Genomic DNA, 11,137 nt, shown 5'->3' with positions numbered 1-11,137 from the left:
GAGCCAAAGCACGACGCCCAGGTCAAGAAGGCAAAGAGGCCAAAGGCAGAAACTCAGGGAATCAAAGCCAAGCGGAAGCCAAGCGCTTCATCCAAACCCCCCCTGGTGGGAGACGCAGAAGGTGCCATTGCGTCCCCCAGTCAGAAACCTCACGTCTGCGAACACTGCAGCGCTGCCTTCAGGAGCTCCTACCACTTGCGTCGACACGTGCTAATTCACACGGGGGAGAGGCCTTTCCAGTGCAGCCAGTGCAGCATGGGCTTCATCCAGAAGTACCTACTGCAGAGACACGAGAAGATCCACAGTAGGGAGAAGCCTTTTGGGTGTGACCAATGTAGTATGAAGTTCATCCAGAAGTACCACATGGAGAGACACAAGAGGACGCATAGCGGAGAAAAGCCATACAAATGTGACACTTGTCAGCAGTATTTTTCGAGGACTGATAGACTCTTGAAGCACAGAAGAACATGTGGTGAAGCCATAGGTAAAGCAGGGGCTGGCATGGAGCCCGGGTCATCAAATAACATGAGTAGCTTGGCTGCGTTGTCTCAGGGAAATACGAGTTCCTCAAGGAGAAAAAGTAAAACAAAAAGTACATCCACTGAAAACAAAGGAAGTAAGTGTAGCAGTAAAGTCACTGAATCTCAAGTCACAAGTAACGTGGCCATGCCAAATTATGCAGTTGATATTCCTATTGTGTCTTCCAGTGGTGGTCTAGTTGGCACGGGCGTAGAAGAACTGCAGAAAAAGGTGCCAAAATTGGTCTTGAAAAAAGGGAGCAGAAAACAGGCAGACAAAAATTACCTTAATTTTATATCACCACTGCCAGATATTTTGGGGCAAAAACCCCTGTCTGGGAAACAGAGTGGCTCTCTAGGCCTAGTAGCCAATACAGGTGTAGAAACTATTGGCCTTCTCCAAAGTACAGGTGGTAAACCAGGTCAAATCAGTAGCAATTACGATGATGCCATGCAGTTTTCAAAGAAAAGAAGATACTTACAAACTGCGAGCAGTAACAGTGCCTTTTCGATTAATGTCGGACACATGACTTCCCAGCAGTCCGTCATCCAGTCTGCAGGTGTTAGTGTTATGGATAACGAAGCTCCATTATCCCTCATTGATTCAGCATCTTTAAATAGCGAAATAAAGTCTTGCCATGACAAGTCCGGTATTCCCGATGAAGTTTTACAGAGCCTTTTGGACCAGTACTCTCACAAATCAGAAGGCCAGAAGGAAGATCCTTTCAGCATAACGGAACAGCGTGTGGACTTGCACACCTCAGGAGAACATTCGGAGATGGTTCAGGAAGAAAACTTGAGCCCTAACTCTCAAACAGTTTCAAACGATAAGGCAAGCATGTTGCAAGAATACTCCAAATACCTCCAACAAGCCTTTGAAAGAACAACCAATAGCACTGGTTTTGCTTTTGGACCCAGTTTCCAGTTCGTTAGCTTGTCTTCAACTCTCCATAACCACACTCTGTTCCAGGACAAGCAGATATACACTACATCTCCGCTCGAGTGTGGCTTTAGCCAATCCGTTACCTCAGTATTGCCAACTGCGTTGCCAAAACCTCCATTTGGGATGTTGCTTGGATCTCAGCCGGGCTTTTATTTGTCTGCTTTGGAGGCTACGCATCAACAGTTGACTCCCTCTCAAGAGCTGGATGATCTCATCGATCCGCAGAAAAACTTAGAGACTTCGTCTAACTACCAGTCGACAACTCAGAAACTGACTGGCCAGAAGGAACAGAAAAACTTAGAATCCTCAACGAGCTTTCAGATCCCATCTCAGGAGTTAACTAGCCAGATAGATCCTCAGAAGGACATAGAGCCTAGAGCAACCTACCAGATTGAGAACTTTGCACAAGCGTTTGGTTCTCAGTTTAAGTCGGGCAGCAGGGTGCCAATGACTTTTATCAGTAACTCTAATGGAGAAGTGGACCATAGAGTAAGGACTTCGGTGTCAGATTTCTCAGGGTATACAAATATGATGTCTGATGTAAGTGAGCCATGTAGTACACGAGTGAAAACCCCAACCAGCCAGAGTTACAGGTAAGGTCCCGACTGTGACCAGGCTGTGGGGTCTTCTTAATGTAATTTTGTTTTACTTTGACAACACTGCCGTTGGAATGTTTTGACACGGTCCTATTAAGAATAATGTAACATGCCCTTTCAATGCAACTTTTCATATTTAGTTTATTTTGTTAGTGTGATTTTTTTAGATCTGTTTTATTATGGTTTTTAATCAAAAATCAATAGATAAAAATAGTGTTTTTGTTCAAGTGACGATGTTTAGCAATCAAATTTACATTATATAGATTGTCAGGGAATAGCCCAAAAGTTTAAAATGCAAAAAATTAACTTTGTTCCTAGGACTAAGGTTTATTCTAATTGCTTTACTCTCAGGAAAGTGTGATGAAGCATGGGAATTCTATGCACCACTAGTGTATTGGAACTTCCGATTTACAGACGGTGACAACTATATCTCAGCTTTTTGAGGAAGGGATCTGTGACATTTCAAATTGCTGTCTCTTACGTCTGGGCAGATCTGAAAGAATTTTGCTACCTATATCTCATTGTTTTTAAACTCCTATTCTTCCAGGTGATGCTCATTCCAGGCAGGTGGAGCAAATATTCTCGGGTCTGTACGAAGAGCCCAGAATGGTAGCTTTAATATAAACGATAATGTCCCCAGAACTCCTGTGTAAGACTGTAATTCCGTAAAGAGGTTCTGTTGACCCAAGAACAAAGCATCTGGTTCGTGTCATTAGAACCCCAACTACAGTTATAATCCAGATAGACTTTTGGGATACATTATTTATTATACATAGTTCAAAAACTTGGTCTCTTGCTCTTCCCCTTGCCCCCATTCTTTTAGCGCATAAGGTTCCCTCTCTTTTGGTGGGCTCCCAGTTCCTCTGGCTGTGATCCGGTGGGTTTTCCACCCCCCTATCCCTTAATGTACACCTTTTCTTACCCTGATTCCCTACTCGCTCTCTCCCCTCAACGTAATAGCTAGCGTTTTAAAAGATTTACATTCCGCAAAGTGCGTGTCTTACGATGTGCTTTCTGGTGTCTTACAACATCAGGTGATGAACGGTGAACAACCTCCCCGTCCCTTTCCCTGATTTAGAATTGCATTGAGGTTCCCATGTATGACAAGAAATAATATACTCCCAGTTGTACTTACTGAAGCCCCTGTCCTGCATCAGGATCGACTAACGTGGACCCCCGTGCCCCCGCCCGGAGCCAGCGGCATCGCTGGAGCTCGTGGTGGCCGTAAGGGTTTGCAGCAGCTCATCCTTGCAGGCTTCTAGGGCCCAAGGCTGCAATTCCAGCAAAGGCTTCTGGTGATGACAGCAACTTCAAAACTTAGAACTTGAATGGCTCGGTAATCTCAACAGAACTTTTCTTTGGAATTATTGCCTTACTTTATGTATATTTTGTGGTACATTATTTATTATATGTGAATCCTGATGGATGCCTGTGGAGCCACGGAAACCTGCTAGAAATACTGGTGGCCATTCAAAGCTGCTGAAAGGCAGTGGCACTGCTCTGAACCACTTTTTGCAAATGTATTTTTGATTAGTTTTTTTAAATGTAATTTTGGTGATGTTTATGCTGATGGTTTTTTATGTACTCTTGGTGATGTTTCAGTCTTACGTACTTTTCTGCTGTCAGGAAAGTACCAGTGGTTGTTTGCAGTCTTATTGTGTAATCAGCCTATTACAGGCTTCCGTGTATAATAAAGTTATTAACATTGTGCAAGTGTAAAACACTTCTGTTATGAAAGTGGTGTATTATTAAACGAATTGTTACAAAAATCCTGGATAATTTCTCCCGTTGTCCCTCACCACTAAAAATTGAAACCTGAGCCCACTTGTAATCTCTTTTACTAGGTGAACTATCTTTTTATTTTTTCTTTTCTTACTAATCTAGACTTTGTTCTCATAGAATCCATGTAACTCCATTAACTTTTCCTTTATTACTTGATGATGTATTTCACCCTATTTCGGTTGAAATAAGCAAACAACAACTGTTCTCTAAACACAGAACCCAGCCTGTTATCAGGGATGAACTAGTCCATAACCACTGTCTTGGCTTTTTCAGTACCTTTTGTTTTGCAGAGGTTATAATTTACATTCTTTATATTGTGTGTAGTAGAAGTTGCATATGTATTGTTCTGGCTGTTTGCTTTAACTTAATACTAATAAAACCCATTATTCACAAAATCATAAAGATATCACTTCTATTATCCAGTCACGCTTTTGAGAACCCGTGAAGGAAATATTTTGAGTTGAAATTTGGAGAAGGAATAATATAACTGGCTGGCACATTTTCAGCTTGTTTTCTTCCTTTGGTTTCTTTTTTGAGTCAGATAATCTGAATGCACTATTTCAGAAATCAGGGCTCTTGTCTCTTGCCTTCAGCTTCCAAGGTAAAAACTAACACATTTCCTTAAGATGTTTGTACAACCTCATCTTTTTCAATCTGTGTCTTTTTATATACGGTTTTGGTTAAAAATGTATAAAGTGCATATTGTTAACTTCAAATACATTTTGTAATTGCTGGAAATCCAAAATGACACATATATAATAATGATTTTGTTCAAAGTAAAGATTTTGGAAAGTCCTCTATTTTTTATTTTTTCCTTTTTTTTTTTTTCACCTGCTCTAACATATGCTTTATAAGAAAGCCTGGTGTAAAAATAGTATTGCAAAATACTTAAAAGCATTTTTGGTATTATGAAGGTGGTTTGCGGACTTCCTTAATCTGTATCTTTCTTCAACTTTACCTGTGAATATTAGAGTTAGCAGTGCTGAAAGTCTCAAAATATTCAAAAAGTAGAGTATTGAAGAAGACATCAGTGACACAGACCAGAAAAATTGTTGGCATGCTGAAAAGCAAACAAAGACAAAAACTCTCCCAGGTAATATGGAATAATGCTGAGTGTTTAATATTCAGAGCATTGCTAGGAATCATTTCACAAATTCTGAGGGGGAAATTGGTGGAATTTTGTATGGCCTTTCCTCAGGTTAGCTGTGACATGTTTCTAAATTGAAAAGAACTAGCTCTTTTCCTAATTTAATGTGGAGTTCAGATTTATTTTTCGTTAAATAGTGAAGGTTAAGGAGGTGGTAAAATGCATAGAAATCAAGGTGCGGCTTTGCCTGCTGGCTGTTAAAGAATGCTCTAGTAAGTAGTGCTGACCCACATGGACTAAAACTTGAGAGATGTGACATCGAGGGAAGAAAACGAGAAGGACAACAGCCCTTTATTATTATTATTTTTTTCCATGTTACTTTCCGGTTTATTTTTTTTGTTGTTTTTTGAAGGCGTCGTGGGCGGGAAGTTATAACCTGTTTCCTACCAATAACAGGAGCGTAAAGAATTGATGTAAACGATGATAGAAAATTATACGTAAGACTGCTCTGCTTCTTGTTCCAGTAGCTCAAGTGTTTTTGCTTTGGAACAGGTGCGTCGTGGTACCTTGAATTGTGAACGTGTCTGTATGCCCTGGGCCGCTGAAAGTGCTTGTCTGTCCTGCCTGCAGATGGTTTAGAAGAGCTAGCTAGAATCTGTAGTAGTTCCTGAGCTATTTAAATTGGACGCCGACTCGTGGGTGAAATTTTAGAGCGAGAAGTTGGTGAGTGGAAAGGGGGATGGGGGGAAAAAGTGAAAATTCGATGGTGTGAAGGGAGATCATGGTTGCAAGTGTATGCCCTGCGGCTGAAGAAAAGCTGCGTGATGCCTCGTGGAGACCTTGAGAAGGTATTGGAATAACTCAGCGTATTTCATCAGTAGTTTGTTGTTGTTTCAATTGTTTGGTCCCCCCTACCCCCAACCCCAATATCATATGCGTGAAAAAAGTGTGTTTGTCTCAAATGATGCTTCTGCTTTTTTTTCCCCACCACCTAGAAATCTGTTGTTCATGTGAAGTTGCAGTTGTGGCTGGAAATGTTTGTTAGACCTGAGAAGATACGTGTGAGAACGCGTAAGTCACTACCTTGCTGGTTTTTTTTATTGTGTTGAAGAGAGCCAGGTCACTTTAAAACGCAAGGTCCTGATTTTGGCCCCTGCTGACTGCCAGCTTTAACCATTTGGGCTGGAATTTTCCAGGCTTTGTCTGTCTCACGCTCCACACACTTATCTTTCGTTGGGAAGCTTCTGCAAAAATTGCTTCCGTATTTTCTAAAAATAAGATCGAGGAAGAAAACTTTCTTGTTCCACTGGCCTTTTAATCCCATGTTTCTTTAAAATTGAGTCAAGATCCTCTGCCCCCAAGGCAGGGGGCAACTTTAGACCTGGTTGATGGGTGTCCCTTACTGAATGGCTGTTCCTGAAAACCTGATCATAATCAATTAAGAGTTTTTGAAAATCCTGTTTTATGCTTAGACGTTTGAAAGTTTAGTGGCGGTATCTCTCAAGATGATCCCTCCAGGATAATAGATGGGGCTGTTACAGGGGTTGGGTATGTTGATCCAAGTGGCAATTTCTTCTAAAGTGTTCTCTATGGGGGGCATGTGTATACTCACAGACGGGAATTTGTTTTCTGGCTAATCTTACATAAACTGTGGAGTCCTCACTTTTAATTCTAGGGTGATTTTTATTTACTTTTTTTTGTGCAAACGCTTAGGAAAATAAGGTACGGTACTGTGCACAGCATCTGGAACCCAGCTCACTGCGTGTGGAATAGCTCATTGTCTAGAATCAGGTAGAAGCTGTGGGGTAATTTGATTCTCCAAGGTGACATGCAGCAGCCTTAATCGCTAGGTTGTCTTTTATCTTTCCTTGTGTTCGCTGTAAATCTCGTGTCTGCGACGAGCAAATCCAGGATGTGCAGAGAGCAGGCTCGTTAAGCGTAGTGCTGCTTCATTCTCTGAGGGGTGTTGTCCTGCTCGTTGGGGATACAAACAGCGAGGCAGCGTTGCTCGGAAAAAATTGTGTGTCATCAGTCTGTCACAACGCACATACGAGACGGGGTGAATTGAGGATTAAAAGGCAGATTGAGTTGTTTTTGCTTATAATGCTTGATTTATAATCTTTATAGCAATGTAAATTTTTCTACGTAGCATATTCTAACATTGATACTTTTCAATGTTTTGCTTTTATTAAATTTCCGATGGCTTCGGCAGTTTTAAACCCAAGGCTGCCCTAAGTCACGGTACAACGAATGCTACACTAGAACGCTGCCAGACTCAAAAAAAAAAAAAAGAATTAAGAACCAATTTTAAAATATATTTTTGATTATTTTAGCATACTATCATTTTACCTTAAAATGTATTTTAAAGAGTCTCTTATTTAGTGCTACTAATAACGTAACATACTGGGAACTAATGAGGTGTATAATGATTATTATGCAGGATCTGCAGCGAGCATCAGATATTTGGTAGTAGCACATGTGCCACCTTCGATACGGAAACCTGCTTCATCTCATGCTCGCTTATTACATTCTGAATATTCCTGTGTTCTTGTTCAGAAGAAACCCTTACTTTGTACTGTTGGCAAAAGAGTTTTCATTCTGATTTTTCTCAAAGGCCAAAAGCTTGACTCTTTTTAATCCCAGAACTTCTCCCGACGCTGGGTACTTCCCTGCCTGCCCATACTCTGTTCCCGATGGACCTGATGTGTGCGAGTGCTGGCATATGGCCAGAACTTACACTGATGGTGGTAAGGATGGTCTGCTCAAAGATTCTGGATATTTTGTTATTTTTTTTTTTTTCTGGAGGGGGGAAAAAAGCTCACAGGTAGCATTTGGAGTTTTTTGATACTTGGTGAGGTTAAAGCCAGGCTGAGACGTGTTTTGAGGAGGAGAGTTTACAAAGAAATACGTGTGAACTCCATGAGTGACAAGGTTTAGAATCATGTTAACTTGCTTTCCTGTAATGAGGAAATATGTAGATGTGTAATACTACAGCTCGTGTGTTTTGATGAGGTGCTTTAAATTGTTGTGGGTAAAAGATGCCTGCAGACCTTATCTCTTAAGCAAAATGGATCTCTAGAATGAAACATGTATTATCTTAGAAAGTGCTTGGTAATACTAGAAAATGAGACTAATGAAGATGAGCTTATGCAGCTGAAGTGAGAATTTATATTGTGTTCGCTACCTGCTTGGAATTTGGTCAGGTTGGTGATTACACATTTACTCGGAGCAGCTCCTGGCCCCGTCGTGTCTTAAGGGACAGCAGGCGATCACCGAATCTTGGTGGCGAGAATGGGGCTTTCTTTTTGCAGCTAGGCAGCGGTCAGAGATTTGAAAGTGTGAGAGACAGCACAGCAAGCTGCTTTTCTTACAACACCTAGGCTTTTTTTTAAGACGGGCCAATTCCAAGTATTTATTCGCTTTGTGAAAATGAGACGCAGGTATCTGGGCCAAGACTCTGCTCTCTTAGGTCTGGCCAGCTTTAGCCTAGAGGGATATTTAGCAGTACTCAAGGGAGATGTATCACTATTTAGCGTAAGAAAGTTGTCAAACTTAGAAAGCCAGGTCAAATTATGTAGTGAGGCAGATCTTGTGCTTGGCACCTCAAACCCTGGAGCTAATCAGGTACACTTGGTGATCTTAGTGGAGACTTAAGTCTATGTGAAATGCGTAAGCAATTTAAAAGTTTTTTCTGAGCATTCTTAGTTAAAACTTCTTTCCAGGTTTACTTCTATTTTAGTCTTTTAAAAGTAGTCTGGGGAAATGAGGGTTAAACACATTACTCATCTTGAGATGTTGGAACTTGGATTATTTTAGAGGTTGCAATTGTTTTTGTGCAGGTACACTAGATTAGGTTATTTATATATTTTGGATTTTACAGTGACACTTGAATATGAAACTGGTTCCCTTTTTTGCTTGACATGGTTCTAGAAATGATACTTCACACATGCCATCTTAAGAGTGGATAGGAAATGGAATAAGATTGCTGGTAGGCAAAATCATCAGTTTATACTCCCTTTAACACTGTATTCTCATCCTTGCATGTTTTGTTCTTCCCACAATGAAGCTAAATTAAACCCTCTGAGAAAGAGGTCCCTCTAATATAGCATAATGAAGTCTTTAAATGGGTACAGTTGTAGGTCATCGTGAATAGGAATGCAGTGACCTTTGTCTTAACAATGAAGCTGACACAAGCTTCTCAAAGAGCTGTTCTTTATTTATTTATTTATTATTTCTCCGCCAGAAAGGACACAAATAAGACGGAGGATCCCCCTTCTCCCATCAGTGAGCAAAATCAAAAGATTCAAAAACGTCATTGTAAATTGTCGGTTTGCAAAATCTAGAAATAACGTGGAGTTCTTACCCAGTGTAGCTATTGTTAGAGGAACCATGTGCAGCAAAGAGTTGGGAAAGGAAGGAAAGCAGAAGGGCTGTATGACTGGCAAAGGGCCCTCTGGTTTCTTAAGATATTCTGTAATAGTCTGTTTTGCCAGCAGCGAGACATTCAAGATTACCAGTAGCTTCTCATAATTTTGAATCTAAAAAATCGCAAATCTTCCCGTCATTCATTTTCTGCTTTTGTGTGTATCCTCAGGCTTGTCATGCCCTGTGTTGAAATATAGGAAGGCTCAAATTTCCTGGTGGCCTGTATGAAAAAGCAAAGTGTTTTGCAGAAGGCACATAAATGTTGTGGGGAGACCCTGTTGCTCCATCCAACTTCAGCAGAGGTTTTGGAGTTGCGCTGCTCAGCAGTTTTCTTCACCGTAGAGAATCATCTGTCATTCTTAAATAATGACACTACCTGCTAGTTTCAGACTTTCTCAAGGTTTCAGCAGTGTCAGTCTGAATTGTGCTGTGTCTTACCGAGAGCGGCCTGGGTAGCAGAGCAAACTCTAAATCGTGCAGTGAAGGTAGTGAATTGAGGGTTGCTCTTTTTTGGAACAAGTTGTATCTGTAGAACTGGTTCTCTGTGATCAGTTAATGATATATATTTTGTATCCTATAAAGGAGTAAAAATAGGTTGTTGGACTTTTTTTTTTTTTTTGAGACCAAGGATCTGACTACGTGTTCTTTGGGAGAGCAGGTTGTTTCCTCGATGGTGGTGGATGCTCCTCCTGTAAGGCCACAGCCTGAGTGAGCCCCTGAATCAGGTGTTTTGATTGGGAATGTGCCTCTTGGCGAATATGCTTCATGAAAAGGAGAGCTGTTTAAAAAAAGAAAGAAGAAAACATAAGTTTTGAGTATGCGCATGTGTTGTTTCAGAGCTATGTAAACTAGAAGAGTGAAGGAGCAGTTACTGTATAATATTATAGGATTTTAAAACATATTCCAGGAAAACAATACGCTAATACTTTATAAACGGATCTAGTGGACAGTGAAAAGTGACTTTAATGTACAAAGAACAAGATATGCAGAAGGGTATGTTAGTAGTTGGTTAGAAAGATGTAGTTAACTTGTCCTTACCTACAAATGAGAAAACTTACCCATAAAGCTTACTTTATAAGCTAGGACCTGACTCTTTTGATACCAGAGCCTTTTATTTTTGCAACTTCATGTCAAATTCTCTGGGGGATGGAAAGTGAAAGCAATGATTTTATTTTTTCCGGGGGAAAAAGCGTGCCAAGGAGGGACGTAAGTTCTTAGTGAAGGTCGAGTGCTATGCAGTTTCTGCACATACTAGCAAAGTTATGTTAAATGAGTTATTTCAATTTTTTTTTTTAGCTTAATGTGCTAATATGAGAGAATAACTGCAAGGTTAGTGCATGTCTAGTGTTTATCAGGCTGAAGAAATGGGCTGATAGGAATCTCAGGAAATGCATCGTAATTAAATGCTCAGTCCTGTATCTGGGAAGGAATAACCATAGACACTAGGACATACTGGGGGCCAACTGGATGGAAAGCAGCTTTGCTGAGAGGGACTTTGGGGTGTTAGTGGACAACAAGAGCCAGCAATATGCCCTCGTGGCTAGAAGTGGCTAACAGTATCCTGGGATGCATTGGGAGGAGCGTTGCCAGCAGTTGAGGAAGGAGTCTTTCTAATTACTCAGCACTGGTGGGATCACATCCTGGGCTCCCCTGTACAAGGGACAGACAGACTTACTGGAACGAGTCTAGCACAGTGCCCTGAAGGTGCTTGAGGAGCTGGAGTCTCTTTATTATTTGGAGAGACTGAAAGAGGTGGGAGAGTTCAGCCTGGACAAAGCCCAAATAC

At 40.9% G+C, this 11,137-nt stretch overlaps 1 protein-coding gene across 1 annotated transcript; it reads left to right on the top strand.

The window, feature by feature from the left end:
• Positions 1 to 3: 3 nt before the first annotated feature.
• Positions 4 to 2,788, top strand: ZNF281 (zinc finger protein 281; the record flags this gene model as incomplete). Its single annotated transcript, XM_009864957.1, has 1 exon — positions 4 to 2,788. A coding segment is annotated over one exon (2,055 nt), but the record flags the coding sequence as incomplete, so codon positions are not given.
• Positions 2,789 to 11,137: the final 8,349 nt, after the last annotated feature.

This window comes from Apaloderma vittatum, unplaced genomic scaffold (assembly GCF_000703405.1).
Source record: "Apaloderma vittatum isolate BGI_N311 unplaced genomic scaffold, ASM70340v1 scaffold12142, whole genome shotgun sequence".
NCBI lineage: Eukaryota > Metazoa > Chordata > Aves > Trogoniformes > Trogonidae > Apaloderma > Apaloderma vittatum.
The sequence above is the reverse complement of the archived record's forward strand: the minus strand, read 5'-3'. Positions and strand labels throughout refer to the sequence as shown.